Here is a 20,720-nt window from a genome sequence, read left to right as displayed (position 1 = left end):
ACTTGTCCAGGGTCATATATCTTGAAAGAGTCTTAGGTCACAGTTGAACTCATCTTCCTGTTTTACTGGTGTTGCAGATATTTCTATACACACACACATACATGTGCTTGCCCTCCCATTACATTTAAAGACAGATGCTCAAGCTTCTCTTCCTGGTAGCCCTGTACCTCCTGAGTTCCAGGGTCGGCATCCTCTACACACCCCTCAGTCTTCCTGGGTGGAAGCCCTACATTGGTGTGACTGTCGCACGAGGGAAGCATTGACAGAACACTCACACCTCTTCTGCGCCCCCTCTTGATGTCCATCCACCTTCTGCTCCCCGCCTTCCCTCTATCCTTCCCTCCTCAAGAAAGTTCACATTCCCGGCAGCACCTGTGAAGAAACCCAGGGTCCCCAGGTAAAGGAGGCTGAAACTCTCAACAGCCAATAGTAACAGATAAAGCAGACAATGTCCAATGAGGCTTGGAGTGTGACAGTGGGCGGGGAGAGAAGGGAGCCCCAGGAGGACTTAAGTCACCAGAGCCTGGAGCCTGAGAGCCCAGACTAACTCTGGAGCCCGAGGGAACCATGAGCTGGACCTGCCCGCGCTGCCAGCAGCCTGTGTTCTTCGGTGAGGCCAGGGAAATCGAGGGGAGACCCAGAGAGGGATTTGGGGAAGACGCTGGGAGAAAAGTTTGAAGAAATTGAGGAAATTTGAGGGAGACTCTGGGAATGACTTTTGAATGGAGAGATTTTTGAGGGAGACCCTAGACTGGGGAGAATTTGGGGGATACCTTGGGAGGCACTTTGTGAAGGAAACTCCAGGGTACAAAAAAAAAGTTAGGGAACATTCTGGTAACAAGGTTTCGGGAATCTCCTAGGGGAAAAAGTATGGGAAGATCACGAGTTAGAAATAGGAGTGATTATGGGATGAAAATTTGGTGAAGACGTTATTTGGGGAGGGAATCCTAGGAAGTAATTTATTACCTTAGGACAGGAAAGGTAGTGGGAAAGAATATGAGGCCCCAGGACTTCCACCCCTTTGCAGTTGTACTGCAATTTGTACCCTGGCTGACTGGGTAGGGGCTGGAGTAGGGGACCTGTCTCTTATCCCTACCCCCATTTCCCAGAGTAGAGTCCCAGGAATGGGGCTGGTACCCTTGAAAGTCCTCTCTACTGCTTCTTGAGTGAACCAATCCTAAGACTGGGTTATCAGGAGCTGGCAAAGATGCAAAAGTTTGGGAAGGGTTTAGGTAGAGTGGAGAAATGAGAAGTGGTCTCAGCGCCAGTGAGAGCATTCCCTGCTCTCTGTAACACCCACCTATCTATTCCCTTTTATCCTATTACTGCAGTCCCTGAGGGGCTGAGCTGCAAACTGAGATCCTGACTCTCCACTGTCCACTCTGTTCCTTCACACAGCTGAAAAGGTGAGCTCCCTGGGTCAGAATTGGCATCGATTCTGCCTGAAATGTGAGCGTTGCCACAATGTCCTAGCTGCGGGTGGACATGCTGAGGTGAGGCCCCTATTGGGAAACTAGGAAGAAGGGAAGGGAGGGAAGGGGAGGAGAGAGAAGCTGGTATGACCCAAATGGGTGGAGAGATAAGCATAAAAGGTGTCCAGATTATCAGTCCTGAATGCCCTGCCTGGCTATCCTTTCTGAGCCTGGATCATGTCTCTGTTATCGGACTGCCCTTTCTTAGCTCTTTCCCTCCTCCCCAAGTCAATGTCTCCCAGTACAGCCAGAAAAGCCTAAGTTCAAATCTGGTCTCAGACACTAGCTGACAAGTCACTTAACCTCTGTTTGCCTTGGAGGTAACTAGGCTGCTTAGTGGATGGAGCACTGAATCTGGAAAATCAAGTTTAAATCTGGTCTTGGACCCTTACTATCTGGGTGCCCTTTGGCAAGTCACTTGACCTCTCTTTGCCCCAGTTTCCTCATCTGTAAAGGGTTCTTGTGAGATAATTGTAAAACTCTGGCACATAGTAAGCACTGTATAAATATTTGTCTTCATTATAGCATTTCCCCCCCAACTCCAACCCAATTCAGTTTCTCCAATCCCTCAGCACCTTTCAGTCAGCCACCATTTCCCATATCATACCCTGACATCAGAGAAATTCAGCTTCGCCCCTATTTAATTTGAAATCCCTAGTTCAGGAGTTGCATTAGAAGGAGGGTAGGGAGAGAAGGTTAAATGGAAGATGATTGCCTTCTGGTCCTTGAAGATCCCCTTCTGCAGTTGGTCATGAGTCAGTCCAATGTCCAGCTGGGTTCAGGGAACTGGCATCTTCCACTACAAGTCATAATACCCATTGGGTATTATAGAAGAACAGGTGATCCCTAACTTGCTAGATAACTTTGGATTATGGAGGTGGGTATCCGGAGAGCATCAGGGCTTTGGGACTCTAAACTGGAGTAGATTGTGGCTTCCCCTCACTGGAAAACAAGGGTCATGGGGTGGTGGTAAGGGTCCCCTGTGAATCCTCCATAGGATCTTGGTAGTGACTTCATTTTTCTCAACTTCTGCTTTCTCCTTGAATTCAGCATAATGGAAAGCCATATTGTCACAAACCATGTTATGCAGTTCTCTTTGGTCCCCGAGGTAAGTGTCTGTCTTCACAAGGGATGGAGGGAAGAAAGGAAAGCAGTAGAGAGCAGTATCTCATCTTGTTTGGGAAAAAAGGAATATGATGAGATGGTCCTAGGAATGGAGCCATGAGATTGGGGAGGACTTGGGAGCAGTTCCCAGAATGGATGTTGGATTGGGCAGGGGACATCTTCTGGGGTATACTTGGACAACCGAATTCTCACCTCCACTCTTCTTCCTCTCTGCTCTTGGTTTCAGGAATCAGAATTGGTGGGGTGGGCTCCTACGTGGAAGAACCTCCCCGTCCTCCAACCCCCATTACCACCATGCCCTTGACTGCTGGCAGCTTCAGCCCACCTAGGAGCAGGACAGGCCTCCCTCAGGCCAAGAGGGCAAGGAGGAGTAAGTGCCCTTTTGGAGTAAGTGGAGTAAACAGCATCAGAAAGCTAACTCAGCTTCTTGCCCTCCTGGAGTAGCAGAAAACTCAGAATTACTGGGAAAGGAGAGATGTATTCCAATATCCTCATCACTTACCCTCATTTCTAGGGCCAGAAACAATAGCACTCTTTATGCCATTTCTTGTTATATTTTTAAGGCATGATTTGAGCCCCACATATTAGCTGTGTGGTGTTACATAAAAATCTCTTAAGACCTTCAGTGTCAAGTTCAAATAGAAATAGATCCCTGTGGCCTTTATATTGATTTAAGAAACCACAGGTTGACATTATGTATACTGTATTATATTTTTGTTTATTTTATTAAACATTTCTCAATTACATTTTAATCTGGATGGAGCGGTCAGTTTGACACCTCTGTTCTAAGGTTATAAGAGGGTTGGGTTGGAAAGTGCTGACCTGAATTGGTAGAGGAAATTTGCTCACTCTGGTGTTCTCTATACTAATGAGATCCCAAATCCATTCCCAATATCTATCTCACTGGATACTTATGTTAGTTCTGTGAGGTGGTCAGGGGGATGATCTCTCTGCTCTCATGGCAAGGATGATTCCCAGGTCATTAGAGTAACCTGCGCTGACCTCTCCCCTGAAATGTCATTCTACATTTCCAACTGGATGTTGGACATCTCCTCAGGAACCTCAAACTCCACACATTACAATGTGGAAACTAATATATTTTGACCTGAACCTCTCTTTCCCTCTATGGTCCCCATCCACCTCAGCTTCCTTGTGTCTGTTGAGAATGCTTTTCTTTTGTTCACCCAGGTTCATAACCTGGGAGTGCTTTGATTTCTTCCTCTCCTTTATCTGGCCCATGCACCTTTAGTCATCAAATCCTGTTGATTTCATCTCCAAAGCATCTGCCAAATTCATCCTCCTCTCTCCACTCCTATGGTCTCTACTCTAGTTCAGGCTCATAGCCACTCATTCTTTACCTCACTACAGTCTCTCAACTAGGCCCGCCTTGCCTTTAACCAACTATTCATCCCAAAACTGCTAAATTGTCTACCATAGAAACAATGCTGCTCTATTTCCTGCCTAGAAACTATCAGGGGCTTTCTGTTGTCCCTGTGTTTTCTCCTATTGTAAGAGAAAACACAAAATTCTTCAGCCTCCATTTAAACCCCATTGTCTTATAGTCCCAACCTACCTTTCCTGCTTAATCCCCTTCACATTATCTAAGTTATCATTGAAGGATGGGGCCCCAGCTATGGGCAGGATGCATCCCAGAAAGGAGAGAATAGGGCCTTCAGAGACACACTTAGAAGGTTTCTCATTTTTGCCTCTTTAGGCCTTGTTGATCTTTACCTGTATAATATATATATATATTTATTAATATATTATAATATGATATTTATTATTTTATTTATATATTCATACAGAATGTATTATATTATTTTCTATTTATTATGATGTTTATCATATATTCATTAATTTATTTATGTTTATATAAATGTTCATATTATATTTATTTTGTATTTATTATATTACTTATCTAATAGACTTGTTTTATTTCTATGCAATATGTTATTATATAAGAATATAGTTATTAATCATCTACTGTGTGTGGCACACTATGCAAGGCAATGAGAAGATACAAACTAGTACACAGCAGAGTTAGAAATTTTACTTTGTATTATGGATCTGCTCCTTAGTATCTGTGTGACCTGTGGTTATTTCCCATTTCACTTCAGTTTCCTCATATGTAAAAAGAGGCGTTGGGTTAGTTCATCTCTAAGCTCCTTCACTCAGTTTATAATGTTTGTAGAAATGAATGAGGAAATTGCGGTGTAGGGAGGTTAATAAACTGAACTTGACCGAGGTCACCCAGCTATTCAGTGAAGAATATGGGACTGAAACCCAGGTCACTCAGTCCATTGCTTTGGAAAGATGTAGCAATAGTTATCTTTGTCTTTTGACTTCTCCTTCCCTTCTTCTGTTGCCTGTGTATGAAGTTTGGGCTTGGAATGTGTCCCCTCTGCCTCCCCTTCCTCCTGTTCTTCCCTGGGCCCAAATAGGCACTGACACCACATTCTCCAACACCTGACACCACCTGCCCTGGGCCTCAGCTCCAATGTCCAGCTCAAGTTTCTTAGGGATTGAGTTGCTGCTGATTGGGGCCAAGCAGGCGGGCAAGAGGGGGTTGGCACCTTGGCATCAAAAAGGAAGATGACCAAGGTCCCTGATGGGATAGAAAGGTGGGTGGTAAGAACTGCTGAGTCGGGGTGAAGGGATGATGTTGAGATGCAGGGTGTGTGCATTGGGGGGACGAGAAGATGGGATAATGGAGTAGAACTTTTCTAAAGTGGAGCAGGTCCCTACTTTCACCTCTTAAATTTGGGCACCTAATAGAGGAGGGCACTAGCTGCTGCAGCAGACTATCCCTTTGCCCAGTTCTAGTGAAAGGAGTTTGGCCAGGTTACTCCCAATACCAGGTCCAGCCAAAGTCTCTTGTTTCCTAAGGCCCCACACAGGTGAAGACATATGCTGGCGAGACGTCTCTGTGTCCTGGTTGTGGGAACCCTGTTTATTTTGGTGAGTTGGGGGAGGGGGGAGAGTCAGAGTCAGATCTGGGTCATTGGGATGGGCAGGCATGGGGTTGGGAGAGATATGAGAGTGGGAGAGGTGATCAGTTCTCCTCCTGTTCCTCCTGCCCAGGCAGGACCCTATGTGGCACTGGGGAACAACCCCCTTAGCCACACTCTGGGTACCATGACCTCTCTTTCCACTAGCTGAGAAGGTGATGTCCCTGGGCAGGAACTGGCATCGACCCTGTCTCCGATGCCAGCGCTGCCGCAAAACCCTAACGGCAGGGAGCCACGCAGAGGTAAGCCAAGGGATTAAACCAGGTGGGACGGTGAAATGAGTACAGTAAAGCCTGGGATCCAGAAACAGGCAAAATTAGGGGAGGGGTCTCTGCCTTCTCCTAGAACCCCAGAGCCACAGACCATGAGAGTCAGATGGTCTAGCCCCAACCCTCTTCATCTCATAGATGGAAAATCTGGGGCTCAGAAAAGGTCAGTGATGTGACTGCAGCTGTAGATTCTCTCCCTGGAGAGGAGAGAAGGAAGAGTGGGGGTTGGGGAGACTCAGGAAGCTAGTGAGCGCCCTGGAAGGGAAGCGGGGACTGGGAGGCTGGGGGTGGGGGAGGCACAGAAGACTTTAGGGCAGGTCTAAAGCAAGTTCCTGCTGTCTTCCCAGCATGATGGTTTCCCGTACTGTCACGTTCCTTGTTACGGATACCTGTTTGGGCCCAAAGGTGGGAGCCCCAACCCAGAACTACCCAAGCTGATATGCATTTCATTTATATACCTTATGCATGATGTGCATGTAGCTCCCTTATATATTAAAATACCTTCTCATTCCCGAACTCCCATTTCTCCCCAGCCCCCTACCCTGTGTCTTCCTTACTATCCTCCCTTCTTACCCACTGTCTCCCTAGTCGTCCTCTCTCCTCCCTTCTTCCCCAGTGTTCCCCCTGTGCCTTCAGTGACTCCACTCTTCCACCTCTCCAGGTGTGAACATTGGTGACGTTGGCTGCTACATCTACGACTCCATAGAGTTGAAATCTGATTGAGAAGCTAAAAGAGCAATTTGTTTCCCCTATTCTGGTTCCCTTCCCATCTGCCAGATTGAACAAAAGGGTCAGAGATTTCCATCCTTTCCGATTGGACAGGGATCAGTGTTCCAGATAGCCTCCAGACTTCATTCCCCATTCCCCACCCTGGTTGGTGGCTTACACTTATCCCCATAGCACCTGCCAAGCATCCAATGATGGAGAGAAGAGGAGTGGCAGTATAGAAAGAGGGAGAGGATGCCCTTCTCGACAACATTGTTCCGACCTTGGTTTCAGAACAAACCAAATTCATGAGGAGGAATTGGGGAGAACTTTTGGAAGCATGCCAGAGCTGCCCTGGTGGCAGTGCCATCCCCTCCCTTCAGTGACCTCAAGGAATGGCCATCTTTCTCTATGGGTTTCCCTACATTTCTACCTTCTCTCTCCCCTTTCCTTGAAGTTCATCCAATAAAAGAGTTTGCTCCTTTGACCTCAGTCCCTTTGCCCTTTGTATTAGGCCTGAGGTGCAGGGTGGGACATAGTGGGGGAGGACTGGTTGGGAGGGGGGGACAGGGAGGAACCTACTGAGATGCCTCCTCAGGCAGGGAGTGTAAATCAGCCACGTTAGTAGCCAGTTCCAGGCTACAACATCCATGGAGAGGAGGCAGCCCTGCTTCAGGTGATCAGAGTACTTACAGTACAAGGACTTTAAACTTTTCAAAGCACTTGATCTATATTCATTCATTTGATCCTTGCAACAGCCCTGTGGGGTAGGCTGGGGAGGTGGTCTTCTCCCCATTCTACAGGTGAGGAAGGAAATTGACCCAGCAAACCACACAACAGAACCCAGACTAGGACATTCTTTCCCCCTATTCCTGTCCAGTAGCCCTGTCCCCAGAATGAAGGACAGGAGTTCTTTATCCACACACCCAAACAGGGATCAGGGAGAGATTCCCTGCGGGCAGTCCTGTGACTGAAGTTTTTATATGAGGCTTAAATACCATATGTAGAGGAGCTAGACTGTCTTTAAAGTCTGTTCCAACTCTTTAGGGGTAATCGGGTAGTCCAGTGCATTGTGGCTGCAGTTCTGCAGGGTAGGGGTGAGATCTATTAGTCCCATCACTTACTCCTTTTCCCAGGGACCAAGTGGAAAGAGATGATGTCTTTGCTCACTTTATAGTATCATAGGATTTAGAGCTGGAAGTGACCTTGGAGAACTAGTCTAGTCCCCTTATTTAAAGATGAGGAAACTGAAGTCATAGAAGTTAGCAGAGCTTGGATTCTTGATCCCACATCTGGTACTCTCTGCCCAGTGCTCTGATGCTTCCCAGTTTAATCTTGTAGTACCTTCATGGGTATCTCCTCTTCCTGGGGGTCTGACAAGGTCCTGAGGAAGAGGAAGTAATACAACAGATTTGGGCAATCCATTGTTCCTCAAATATTGTTTTTCAAACATTTCTCCTCCTCAAACCCCTCAACCCACTTTTCTCCCACTGACCCAGTTTGGAGCAGAATGAGAATATTTCCTTGAAAGTGAGGGAATAGGGAATCCATTAAAACTCCTTGTTAAGGCAGGGCTTGCTTGCTCCATCCCTAGAGCCCTAAATCTAAAACAGAAAACAATATACCTCTTTTTCTCCACATCCTGGATGGTCTCAGGAAGCTCTGCATGGCGAGTTTCTGGCAGCAGGAGGGCAGTGGCTGAAGCCAGAAGGGCAATCCCACCATAGGTGACCTTGGGCAATGGGAGCCAGGTCCCTTCCAGCAAGGTGGCCAGTGGTGCAAGGGAGCCCCCTAGTCGGCCCACCAGAGCAGTTAGTCCTAACCCTGTCTGTCTGTGCCAGGGAAGTAGAGAACAGAGAATTCAGAGAAAGGTGATGAACCAGTGTCTCAAACTACCATCTGACCAATTGATGACCAATATGCCCACTTAAATGTATAATAATAAACTGCAGGCCCTCCTTCCTCAATCACAGAGGTTCAACAGGATAGAGAGCTATAAGAGATCAACAAGTCTTTGGCAAATGGTGAAATTGAGCCCCCAAAAGGGGATAACATATATAAGTGAACCTCACTTCCACCACCCTGGGTAATGAGAATTACAGGCATAATCCCTGTTTTATAGATGAGAAAACTGAAATTAAGAAATTACCGACGTAACAAAACTTAAGAAGTGACAGATTTCAGATTTAAATCACTCTAGGGGCAGCTAGGTGGTGCAGTGGATAAAGCACCGGCCCTGGAGTCAGGAGTACCTGGGTTCAAATCTGGTCTCAGACACTTAATAATTACCTAGCTGTGTGGCCTTGGGCAAGCCACTTAACCCCATTTGCCTTGCAAAAAAAACCTAAAATAAACAAATGAATAAATAAATAAATCGCTCTAAATCTAGTCATCCTTGTCTTTCTCCACTTGTCTCACATTGGAAGGGGGCAATTAGCCCAGCCTCCCTCATTTGAGAGGTCAGGAACCTCAGGCCCAGAATACAGAAATATATGACTAGTCCCAGTCAAAACTAGGACCCAGGTCTTCAGACTGCAGATCAAGGCTGCTCTCCAAAGCATTTTCTCATCCAATCTTATTTGAGAGGCAATGTCACAGGTAGAACATAGGATCTGGGGATCGGGAAGACCAAAGTTCTGATATTTAGCAGTTAATGTGACTGTGGGCAAATTGTGTTTCCTACCTCTCTTAGCCATGGACAACTTTCTAAGACTGTATATGAAATACAGAGGAAATTCCCTCATCTATGTAATTTGATTCTCAGGACCAAAGATTTCCCTTGAAAGATATCTGGCAATTTGGTATTGGATAAGGCTTTTCACCTCCCCTCTTCTCCTAACACCTATACATAGGTTGTTGTTGTGGGTGGTGGTCAGTTGTTTTGTTGTTGTTTCTGTTATGTCTCCATTTAGGGCTTCCTTGGCAAAGATCTTGGAGTGGTTTGTCATTTTCTTCTTTACTCATTTTACAGATAAGGAAATTGAGGCATACAAGGTTAAGTGACTTGCTCAGGGTCACACAACCAGTGTCTATGGTCAGATTTGAACTTAGATTTCCTTTCTGCAGGACCAGCACTTTATCTACTGTACTACCTAAACACAGATGGAGTCAGATTAGAATAAAAGCCAGGTTGATTCTGAATAGGAAAAGAAGTCTTAAAAGGACAATCTATTACAAGAAAGGGAAAGATTCCCATTTTTTTTTAAAAGAGTGAGGCATTATTGTTTTGTATAACCTGTATCTGATTGCTTACTATCTCAAGGAGGGAGGGATAGAATTTGGAACTCAAAACTTTTTGGGTTTTTTTTTTTTGCAAGGCAAATGGGGTTAAGTGGCTTGCCCAAGGCCACACAGCTAGGTAATTATTAAGTGTCTGAGATCGGATTTGAACCCAGGTACTCCTGACTCCAAGGCCAGTGTTTTATCCACTACGCCACCTAGCTGTCCCGAACTCAAAACTTTTTAAAAAATATTTTTAAAATTGTTTTAACATGTTATTAGAGAAAAATGAAATGTATTATTTTAAAATGGAGGGGGATAGATTGATGCTTGGTATACAAATATCTTTTTTAGTATTTGGGGGGTCTTTTTAGTATCAGTGGGGAGCTAGCTATCCCCTGCTTCCATCCAGTGTCTTTCTGGCTCAATGCTGGGAAGTCTGCCCCCATTCATGGTACTGTGTTCTCAATTCCAGTTCTTCTGCTCCCAAGGCCCTGGGAGATAGGCAGAGCTTACTATTCACATGACCAATAGATAATAAACAAACCACATCATAGCTATTCTTCATGTCCCCAAATCCCCAGAATTGGAAGGTTTTTCAGGAATGATCCAGTCAACTCTATGCCAATTTAAAGCTGAGAGTAAATTCCATCCATAGCAACTTTAACCTATGGATCCTTTGAGACATATGGAGTATCCCAAAAATATTGATGTTATTTTAAGTTTATGAATTTCACTAAGACCCTGTATAGACAATAAGGCTAAACCCACCCTTCACTTCTAGACAGCTTCAGTTGTTAGGAAATCTTTCCTTAAATTGGGCCCAAATTTGCCTCTTTGAAACCTTACCTAGTAATCCTAATTGCAAACTCTGAGACCTAGTAGAATAACTCTAATCCCAAGTCTCTTAACAACATTGTGGGTTTTTTTGGTTTGTTTGTTTCCTTGTTTGATTTAGTGGTCGAGTTTTTTGGTGGCAAGTAGGGTTAAGTGACTTGCCCAGGGTCACACAGCTAGTAAATGTTTGAGGTAGGATTTGAATTGAGATCTTCCTGTCTCTAAGGTCAGTGTTCTATTTAACAGCATTTTAAATGCTTGAAAACCATTATTCTCTTCCAAAGTAATTTCTTCAGAATCAACATTTCTCCTTTACCCAGATTCTTTTCTGGCAGACTCTTCAATGTAGTCCTTCCCAATTACAAAGCATTTTACAGATCTTAACTGTTTAAGCCTCACAGAGGTTTGTTCAAATTAATTGATTTCAATTTAATTTAACTGCATTTTATAGTTGAAGCTCATAAGAACACAGAGTAGAGGAAGAGCCCAGATCTCCATAGGCTTCTTTTTTAAAAATTTTTTAGAGTTTTGGGTTTTTTTTGCAAGGCAATGGGGTTAAGTGGCTTGCCCAAGGCCACACAGCTAGGTAATTATTAAGTGTCTGAAGTCAGATTTGAACTCAGGTACTCCTAACTCCCTAGGCTTCTAAACAGATACAGACTTAACTACAGACCTATATCCTTCCAAATATGTAGACAGAAGTTCTGCACAGACAGACCAGTTCTGATGTTTCTTGGGTATACCAATTGGTGGATATGGCTCTGTGTGTGTGTGTGTGTGTGTGTGTGTGTGTGTGTGTGTGTGACACACACACACACACACACAGACACAGAGAGAGAGAGAGAGAGAGAGAATGAGAGATCTCAGAGGGTGGAGAAGTGGGATAGAAGGTGGAAAGTGGTTCCTAAAATGCCTGGTGAGGCATAGGGCTGAAATAAGATGAAGACTGATATTTGGATCCCAGACTCACCTCAATACAGTGGGGTACAACTCTGATGTGAACAGGTAGGCAGTGGTGAAGGCTGCTTCTGAAAAGCCTTTTCCAGCCACCCCCAGGACTAATCTCCATACCACCAACCCTGGGAGGAGAAGAATGCTGGGGAGTGACTAGGGACCTTCTGTGGTCAGCACATTTGGGGGGTGGGAGCGGGTAGCAGGCATCTCACAGGAAGACTGAGGCTTTTCAGAATTGTAGAACCATAGGACTTTGAAGAGTTAGAAGGATCACAGCTACAAGCATCGAATTTAGATCTTCAAGAAAGCTTGGAGATCATTTAGACCAACCCATTTTACAGATGAGGGAACTAAGGGCTGGATCAGGAGAAATGATTTGCCCAAGGTTAAACAATCAGTCGTAATCAAGACAGAACAAGAACCTAGTGATCCTGACTCACAGTCCTGTACTCTTTTCTAGGACATCAAAGACCCCTGTCAAAAGGAGAGGTTTTAGTCTGCAAGGGATGAAAGAAGGAAAAATAAAATCAGGAAGGGAGAGAGGGAAGTTGGGAGGGAGGAAGGTGGTAGGAAGGAAGAAAGGGAAGGAGGGAGGGAGGAAAGAAAAGAGGGAAGAGAAAGGAAAGAAGGAAAAAAAGGAAGAGAAAGGGAAGGAGGGAAGAAAGGAAGGGGGAAAAGGGAGGGAGGAACAAAGGAAACAATTCTTTATCAAGCACCTGTTATGTCTAGGCACTATTCTAGGCACTTTAGAAATAGTATCTCAGAGTGAGTATAGGGCTCACTACAGGGGGCAAGTCTGTAGTCTGGTAGGCTTCCTGAGGACTCACCAGAGGGCAGAAGCAGACTGGTGCCCACAGTGAGGGCTGTGCCAAGCAGGGCCCCCACCTCAGTGAAGCGGCGCCCTACATAGCGCACTAACAGGTAGACAATCAACTTGGAGGGCAGCTCCACTGCCCCAAACAGCAGTTGTATCTGGTACAGGTTCAGCCCCAGTCCGGAAAGGTCCAGGCTCAGGCCATAGTATGAGAAGTTCACCCCAAACCTGTGATGATGGGAGGAGGAGGATCTGGGACACCACAATTCATGACTCAGAGACTCCTCACAGATGCCCCTCCTTTCTCATAAAGTGCCCCCCCGCCTCACCCCCATCTCTCTCCCCATACCCTCCCTTAGACCTCCTCTCAGATGCCTCCTTCCTAGACCTCTCTGTTCTGAGACTCCTCTGTTGACCCTCACCTTTCTGTCTTCCCTTCAGGCAACCCCTCACACAATGCACTCTGAACCCTTCCTTGTATTCCTCCCCTTGGACCTCTCCTCCTTAAAGATCCTTCACCTTCCCCACCAACAAGACTTCTACCATCTCAGGTTCTAGAACTGGGCTGGGTCCCGGACCTCCCAAGTCCCACCCTCTCTCAGACTGGAGTGTCCTAGAACCAATCACTCTCAGGTGGATTCTTCTCCCTCTTCCTTCAGAGAACCCAGGTGTGTGGGAGGATTATGCCAGCCATGCCCCCTTTAGGACAGGGCCCCAGTTCTCACCATACTACCATGCAACACAGGGAGATGTGCCGGAGTCGGGGTGTCCGGAACAAGTCCAGGTAGGAAGGCTTTCTAACGACCTTTTCCGTTTCAGCCACCAGACTCAGGGCCTGGCATTAGGGAAAGGGATTTACCTGGACTGTTGTTTGTTCTTAGTCCTCGAAGAGGATCAATGACTTCAGGGTGGTGTTGTCTTGACTTGCAAGTAAATTGGATTTAAATGAGGCAAAGTCATCAGAATCCAGTGACAAAACATAGGTCAAGATGACTGGCAGTGGCCCCCAGTTTTCCCAGAATAGTCAGGGAGGTTGGAGGAAATATAGAGAAATCCAGAATTAAAATCCTGGAATGGAATTGCTTAGAGGAGCCTTAGAGGTCATTCAATCCAACTCACTCATTTTATAAATTTGTCTTTTCCCATTTTTCTTCTCTTCTTTGTTTTCCTGGTGTCTATGACCTTGCCTGACACATAATGTGTAAGCATTTCACAAATACTTCAAAAAGAGAAAGGAGGAATTGAGGCTCCTTCTAAGAAAGGGAAGTGACTTGGATAAGTTCATACCATCAAAGAAGTAGATGGCAGGTGGACAGCTAGGCAGAACAATGGATAGCATGTGGGCCTTGGAAGACCTGAGTTCACATCTGATCTCAGACACTTCCTAACTGTGTAACCCCAGGCAAGTCAAGTCACCATGTTTGACTCAGTTTCCTCATCTGTAAAATGAGCTGGAGAAGGAAACAGTAAACCACTCCAGTATTTTTGCCAAGAAAATCTCCAATAGGATCATGAAGAATGACTGAACAACTACAAGCAGATGGCAGGATTGACTAGACCTAAGTCTCCTGTCTTCTCTAAATCCATGTCTTCCTTGAACTAATCTCCCCAACACTACCTCAAACTCAACAAGTTCAAATTACACATTATGTGCCAGTCCAATCTCTCTCTCCCCAAATCCATCTTCCTCCTAAATGTCCAGTGTCTGTTAACAGCACCACCAATCTTGCAGACTAATCAGGCTTGAAAGTTCTCTGCCTCACAGTCTGCTCTTCTAATATTCATCTTCATGTTAGAGGGACTGTGGAATTGGGTTGGACTGAGGTCTAGAAAATAGAAATAACCTGTCCAAGGTCACATAATCAGTAATTATCAAATTACTTATCTGAAACTAGAACCCATGTCTCCTAACTCCCAGGCAGTTGCTTTTCCCACTACCCACCTGTGTGTCTACAGAGATGGGGGGTAGAGGACATGAGCCTGAAGGGTCAGGGTGAAAAAGTGAATGGAAAAAGTGAATGATAGTCACAGGGGAGTCTGATGCTTATCCCCAAATCTATTGGACTTCCCTCTTACTCCTTTTAGGTTTTTTTTTTTTTTTTTTTTTTTTTAGTTTTTGCAAGGCATTGGAGTTAAGTGGCTTGCCATACAGCTAGGTAATTATAAAGTGTCTGAGGTTGGACTGAGACTGGACTCCAGGGCCAGTGCTCTATCCACTGCACCACCTAGCCACCCTTTCTCTCCTACTCCTAAGGGCTGAGTGGTGTGTGTGAAGGTGGTGTGGACCATGATCAGGACTGTCTTCCCCAATCCCCTTACCTCAATGCTTAGTTTTTCCCTAGCTTGAGGCCGGCCATTGAGTGCTGCACATCGGAGGAGGTAAAGTTGGGCTTCCTTTATGCGACCCTGGGTCATAAGCCATCGGGCAGACTCAGGCACCCACCTGGGAGGCAGGAGGCAGAGGGTGGAGCACTCCAGCCAGAAAGAAGCCTGGGACAGCAAGAGGGGCAGGCAGGAGGGATGGGTGGGGAAAGGGAGCACCCCCAAATCAAACTGGTCCCTGGGCCTCAGCCTATGTAAGGACAGTATTCTCATGTTTAGGGAAACCCACTCTCAAGCCAAGGGGTGCAGGAACCATCCTCCAAGGAAATGGAAGAATGAGGGAGGGATAATTCAAACCACCCACCAGATACCCACACTAATGTTCTGCTTTGGGATGTAGTGGGCTGTAGGACCTTCCCCTTACCCCACTTCCTCCTCGATGCCCATAGCCACACACTCATCTCACCAGAGGCTGAGGATGCCTGGGGCACAGGGCAGGGTCACAGCCAGAAGCAGCCACCGCCAGTCTCGGATCAAATAGGCAATCAAAGCCAAGAGCATCACCCCCGCAGACCAGAAGGCACTGCCAAGGACACCGGCTAAAGTGCGATGTCCAACATCTAACCACTCTAACTCTGGGTTCCAGGAAGGTGAACAGGGAAAAGGGGAAGAGATAAAGAGAGGCATGTAGAGGGAGAGACAGATAGACAAGCAGACAGAGACAGAAACAGAGAGAGAGAGAGAGAGAGAGAGAGAGAGAGAGAGAGAGAGAGAGAGAGAGAGAGGTAAGAGAGACAGAGACAAAGAGACAGAGAGAAAGAAAAATATGGACAGAGAGAGAGACCAACAGATGTAGAAAGAGGGAAAGGGAAAGGGAAAGGAACAAAGACACAGAGACAGATAAAAAGAAAGAGACCCAGAGGGTCAGAAACAAAGGTTGCCAAAAGAAAGGGAAGAAGACAGAAAGAGAGAGAAAACAGAAAGAATGTCAGAGATAGGGAGAGAGCGAGAGAGAGACATACAAGGGTCAGGGAAGGAATAGACCAAGAGGAAATAGAGAGAAAGAAATGCAGATGGAAGACCTGAGTTGTCATTATCTGGCCCTCAGATACATCCCCTTCTCCCAACCTGATCTGCCCCCTCTCCGATCCCTATAGAAATTCTGGGTTCACTAACACCCCAGACCATAACTGATCATCCAACCAGACCCTCCCCACCTTTGTATTTCTCTCTCTGCCCTCACCAAGGAAGAGAACATGCCACCTCTTCCTCCATTCCCCTTCCCCTCTACCCCCAGGCAGGTTCTTACCTAGGGGCAAGACAATTATAGTGAAGCCTGCCAGGGCAACACCTGTAAGGCTGCGCGTGATGACAAACATGATGTAGTTGACCGAAATGGTGGAGACCAGGCCCAGGGCTAGCGCGCCCACATAGGCTACCAAGAGCAGTGGGCGTCTCCCAAACCTGGCATCAGAGTCACACGGGGATCAGGTCTTCCAAAGGGTCTAGAAGGCAATGCTTCCTCCCCCCCTAGAATGGAGACTTCTGGCAGGGAAATAAAACATGGAGACAGAGGAGTATGTCCCTAGGCTATGGGGCTATACCGGCATGGGGATGGGTCAGTGAGAGGGCACATGCTAGGCAGAGAAAGATCTGGGACCTAGGTTTGGTTAAGATGGGCACAGATGGTGCAAGTTGAGTTGCAAAGCCCAGTTGTCTTCCTAGGTTCTCTGGTTCATCCCCGGGCCCTCTGAACCCCTGTACCTGTCAGACAAGTATCCAAAGATCACAGCTCCCACAAGCACACCAACGAAGAAGAAGGTGGATATGGCACGATTCAGTCCCTTTCGCTCACACACTAGGTCCCACTAGATTGGGTAGGGATTGAGGGCAGGAAGCTAAGCATCCTTGATCGCTGTCTGCCTCAGTCACTGCCCTAGAGAATCTATGTTGGCATCCATAAAGGATGCAGGATTGGGCTCAGTTTGTCTAGGAGTCCCCCCACTCTCCCAGTCCATTATCCACCCCTCTGCCTCCAAAGATAATGCTCTCCCCTCCCACTCTTGCCTCTATCTCAGAGGGAAATGGAAAGCTATGGCCTGATATTTCCCACCAGGGTCATATAATCCACTTTCTACTTTTATCCCAGAATGAGAGTTGGAGATAGTCTATTATGTTGTTCTTGATTTGGTAATCAACAAATATTTATTATTCTACTATTTTATGCAAAGAAGTAGGCTAGGGTCTGGAACTACTAAAACAAAACTAAAACAAAAAAGGAACATAATCCCAACCCTCAAAGAAATTCAGAGCTAGTAGACTCCTTAGTGAGAACTCCTTTGACAAATGAGGGAAACCGAGGCTCAGAGAAGGTAAATAAGAACCCTTATTCCTAGTTTTACTCTTTCCATTCTGCTAGACCCTGGCTCACACATTTCCAATGTCCTCAGTCACTGTCTTTCCCTCTCCTTGTGCTGCATACAGTAGAATGAATAAGTCCCAGGTTCAAATCCTGACTTTACTATTTACTCCCTATGTGACCTTGGTCATTAGTTAGCTTCTCTGGAGCTCAGTAACATCTACTGTAAATGAAGGGATGTACTTTCTCGCTTCCCTTCCAGCTCTGAAGTCAATGGTCCCTTGCTTCTATTCTGGGAATATGCAAGTAGGGAATAGGGCTATCCCTTTCATTCTTGGAGTTCCCCCACATTTGGCCTATCCAATTCTCAGGTATCCATAGACTCTTGGAGCTGAATGGCGTGACCTAAGAAATCCTCCTCACTCTGACGCTTTGGGTAAAGTCCAACAAACATGACAGGAGAAAGGGAACCTTACCTGCGTAGCAATAGTAGAGTAGAACTGTGATTGGTCATAGTCCCAACCTTCAGAACATGGCACAATTTGGTCCTCCCCTTCCCCCCGGCTAGTGTTGGAGAGTGGATGTGGGTAGAGATATCGGTAGCAGGAGCTGAGGCTACCATCAAGCTCTCGGGGCAAATAGGCTTCCAGCCAAGTTGTTTCTTGGGTGAGGTTGTTGAGAGGGTCTTGGGCTGGCAGGGTACAATGGTGGGTGGGCACTGCAGCTATGAAAATCGGCAAGAGGAAGTTCAGAGGCAGCAGGATCCGAGGCAGTGCCAACAGCATCACATTTCGAATCTGGAAACGACCAAAGCCACCCACCTCCTTTAGGATCTCCTCAAAGCCCATGACTCCCACCGGGGCATGGGGCCCTGGCTGTCAAGCACCCACTTGTTAAATCCAGTGCCTGGACCCTTGGACTCTGGGGAAAATCTAAAAGCCAGCAACCTGGGTGAGTTGAGAACCCGCCCACTCTGGGGGCTGGGCTAGGCTGAGGTAGAGACATACTGCTTAGGTGGATATATAGGCAGAGGAGCATCTTTATCATGGGATTCCTCCCACCACTCAGTCCCAGACCCCATTCTCACTCCTCTCCAACTCACCCCCCCCCATCATATCAGGGTTGTTACTCACCTATTTAACTCAGTATCATTGCACTGACAAGAGGAATCATTATCCAGGAGGGGTCATTGGGAAATAGAGGAGGGGGAGCAGAAGGGAGATCAGACCTGAGAAGGGAACCTGAGATGAGCTTTTGTTTCTCTCCTGAGATTTTGTGGTTCAGGAAATATTTGGTGTGCAACGATAATGATGATGAAATTTTGATCACCATCATGGTATGAGCAGGTCAAAGGGAGTGGACCAGAAGGTGCTAAAACCAACAGTTAAGTTATGCCAACCCTTTGGACACTCTCTTTCTCCAGGGCCTGGCCAACCCTTTACCCCAATATTGTATAGCTCTCTCCCCTCTCCTATTCAACAAACACTTTTAAATCATCCACCATGTATCTTGAATCATCCATTTCTCTGGGGACAAAAAAGTCAAAATGAAACCATTCATTCCTACCAGTTAGTCTCCCTCTTTCAATGTTCCACAGCCCCTCCTCCAGGTTCCCCTAGCCCCAGTTTCCAGATAAGAGTCACCGAAGCCCATATCCCAATGTCTCAGCCATACCTCATAGTGGAGCTCCAAGGCTCTGCTTTTCCAACTTGAATAAATGAATTCACGTAGTAGGTTCAGGCTGGGGCAGAGGTGGAGAGGTCCTGGGCATCATGCCAGTCTGTGCTGGGTGCCCTTTGTCCTGACTTTCCTGAAGTTACCTGGATCTCTTTAAAGTAAGGAGGCACAGGGCTTCAAGGCCAATGGTATTCACAGTGTCTAAAAGCCTAGACACAGGGACACTGACCCTGGACCTAAGGTTGACCACCTGTGGGAGTCGTTTTGCCCCAGTGATCCTGGACCAAGGTCCTAGCACATTCCAACAAGATCCTTTCTATTATACTTTCATGCTTCAGTTCCAGTAACCTCCTTCTCCCCTTTCCTCTGCCCCTGCCACTCCTAGTCCCTTTAAACTCAGGACTCTCAAGAAAATAGCAGACTCCTTACCCACCCCTGGTCTTCAGCTCCACTCTCTTTTCTCCTAGTCTCCCCAGATCCTCTTTCTTTCAACCTTTCCTCAGGTCCCATTCTCTGCCTGAAGGTGCCAAATCTGGACTTTAGGTTGAACTGTGCAGCTTACTGGTTGTGTGATATTGAGTAAACTCTGATGATTTCCCCAAACCCAAGTGAAAATAGTCATGCTCCCCCCACAAAAGTGTTGCTAGGAAGATACTTTGTAAACAGTAAAGTGCTAGGAGGTATTATTAGAATAATTAATATGATGGTGATCATGATGACCAATTGATGACTCTAAATGGACAGTTTCAGTAATATGGTGGCATAATGTTCTTAGAAATGCTGACTTCCTCCCTGAACCCAGTGGAAAGGTCAGAGTTTTGAATATGAAAAACAAATACAAATTATCAATGCCTGTCAGTGTATAAAGTCATTGTTGTTTTCAATTCAATTCAACTCACATTTATTAAGTGTCTACTGCATACAAAGTATCTAGGTCCTGAGGATACTAGTATGGAATAATAATGATAGCTAACATTGGTGGTGCAGTGGATAAAGCACAGAAAATGAGGACACACTAGAGAAAGAAATATCAAACCACTCCAGTATCTTTGACAAGATAAGAATCAGACACAATGGGATAACTTAATAACAATAGCATTTACAAAGCATTTTACAAATACTATCTCATTTTATCTTGACAATAATTCTGTGAGGTAGGTGTTATTATTACTGTTTTACAGGCGAGGAAACTGAGGCTGAGAAAGTTTAAGTAACTGACTCTAGATTCAATGCTTCATCATTGTACCACCTGACTGCCACAGAAAAATGGTCATTTCCCCTAAGGAGCTAATTACATTCTATTCCCAAAGTCGTATAGTGAGTTCCCTGGATCAAACAGACCCAAGTTAACTATAAGATCATAAGATCATGGGAATTAGAACAGAGAGGGACTTTAAATCTAGTTCATCATTCATTTTACAGTTAAGGAAACTGAGGCTCAGAGAAGATGGCTCAAAGTCCAAAAGGATCTCAGAGGGTATCTGGTCTAACCTATACCTCAATTCTTTAATTTTTTTTTAGGTTTTTGCAAGGCAATGGGGTTAAGTGGCTTGCCCAAGGCCACACAGCTAGGTAATTATTAAGTGTCTGAGACGGGATTTGAACCCAGGTACTCCTGACTCCAGGGCTGGTGCTTTATCCACTGTGCCACCTAGCCGCCCCGCCCCAATGTTTTTAAACAAAAGTTTTATTGATATTCTTTTCTTTTATTCCTTCCTTCTTTCTTTTTCTTTCTGTTTGCTTTCTTTCCTTTCTTCTTTCTTTTCTTCTTTCTTTTTTCTCTTTCCTTCTCTTTAGTTCTTTTTTCAAAATTATTCCTTCTACATGACTACCCACCATGTCTCCCAGCCGTCTTCCTGCTTTTCCAGTGTCTCTCAGGCCCTCAGTTCCCATTCCACCATAGCACCTTGCTGACATTGACCTTCTCTGGTAATACATGTCTCATTATGCTTCTTTTGA

The 20,720-nt window shown here is 45.9% G+C and overlaps 2 protein-coding genes across 6 annotated transcripts; one reads left to right on the top strand and one right to left on the bottom strand.

Annotated features, from left to right (window-relative positions):
* The first annotated feature begins 536 nt into the window (after positions 1-536).
* CRIP3 (cysteine rich protein 3) lies at positions 537-7,069 on the top strand. 3 transcript variants are annotated; one of them, XM_074237017.1, is made up of 8 exons: positions 537-610; positions 1,399-1,493; positions 2,523-2,580; positions 2,824-2,967; positions 5,484-5,555; positions 5,753-5,847; positions 6,222-6,279; positions 6,536-7,069. In XM_074237017.1, exons 1-8 carry the CDS (start codon positions 568-570, stop codon positions 6,595-6,597), a joined length of 627 nt encoding a protein of 208 aa, XP_074093118.1. In that variant the 5' UTR covers positions 537-567; the 3' UTR covers positions 6,598-7,069. The 3 variants fall into 3 exon arrangements, with proteins under 3 accessions (XP_074093118.1, XP_074093119.1, XP_074093120.1); XM_074237018.1 differs by lacking the exon at positions 5,484-5,555; XM_074237019.1 differs by lacking the exon at positions 6,222-6,279.
* On the bottom strand, positions 5,752-18,858 carry SLC22A7 (solute carrier family 22 member 7). Of its 3 annotated transcripts, XM_074237015.1 has the most exons (12): positions 18,759-18,858; positions 18,218-18,312; positions 17,561-17,881; positions 16,490-16,593; positions 16,035-16,189; positions 15,192-15,360; positions 14,723-14,846; positions 13,129-13,238; positions 12,417-12,631; positions 11,606-11,714; positions 8,205-8,411; positions 5,752-7,963 (listed from the first exon to the last, which is right to left on the bottom strand). In XM_074237015.1, exons 3-12 carry the CDS (start codon positions 17,867-17,869, stop codon positions 7,909-7,911), a joined length of 1,557 nt encoding a protein of 518 aa, XP_074093116.1. In that variant the 5' UTR covers positions 17,870-17,881; positions 18,218-18,312; positions 18,759-18,858; the 3' UTR covers positions 5,752-7,908. The 3 variants fall into 3 exon arrangements, with proteins under 3 accessions (XP_074093116.1, XP_074093117.1, XP_074093115.1); XM_074237016.1 differs by lacking the exons at positions 18,218-18,312; positions 18,759-18,858 and adding an exon at positions 17,975-17,992; XM_074237014.1 differs by lacking the exons at positions 18,218-18,312; positions 18,759-18,858 and having other exon boundaries at positions 17,561-18,068.
* Between the last annotated feature and the right edge of the window lie 1,862 nt (positions 18,859-20,720).

This window comes from Macrotis lagotis, chromosome 5 (assembly GCF_037893015.1).
Source record: "Macrotis lagotis isolate mMagLag1 chromosome 5, bilby.v1.9.chrom.fasta, whole genome shotgun sequence".
NCBI classification, from domain to species: Eukaryota; Metazoa; Chordata; class Mammalia; order Peramelemorphia; family Peramelidae; genus Macrotis; species Macrotis lagotis.
Note: the sequence above shows the minus strand (reverse complement) of the source record. Positions and strands in the feature narration are given on the sequence as shown.

Coding starts and splice junctions, on each gene's coding strand:
- CRIP3 (XM_074237017.1), top strand. CDS start 568: ATGAGCTGGACCTGCCCGCGCTGCCAGCAGCCTGTGTTCTTCG. Junction 2,968..5,483: donor GGCCAAGAGGGCAAGGAGGA/GTAAGTGCCCTT, acceptor TTGTTTCCTAAG/GCCCCACACAGGTGAAGACA. Junction 6,280..6,535: donor ATACCTGTTTGGGCCCAAAG/GTGGGAGCCCCA, acceptor CCACCTCTCCAG/GTGTGAACATTGGTGACGTT.
- SLC22A7 (XM_074237014.1), bottom strand. CDS start 17,932: ATGGGCTTTGAGGAGATCCTAAAGGAGGTGGGTGGCTTTGGTCGTTTC. Junction 12,632..13,128: donor CTGTGTTGCATGGTAGTATG/GTGAGAACTGGG, acceptor CCATCATCACAG/GTTTGGGGTGAACTTCTCAT. Junction 11,715..12,416: donor CAGTCTGCTTCTGCCCTCTG/GTGAGTCCTCAG, acceptor TTCTCCTCCCAG/GGTTGGTGGTATGGAGATTA.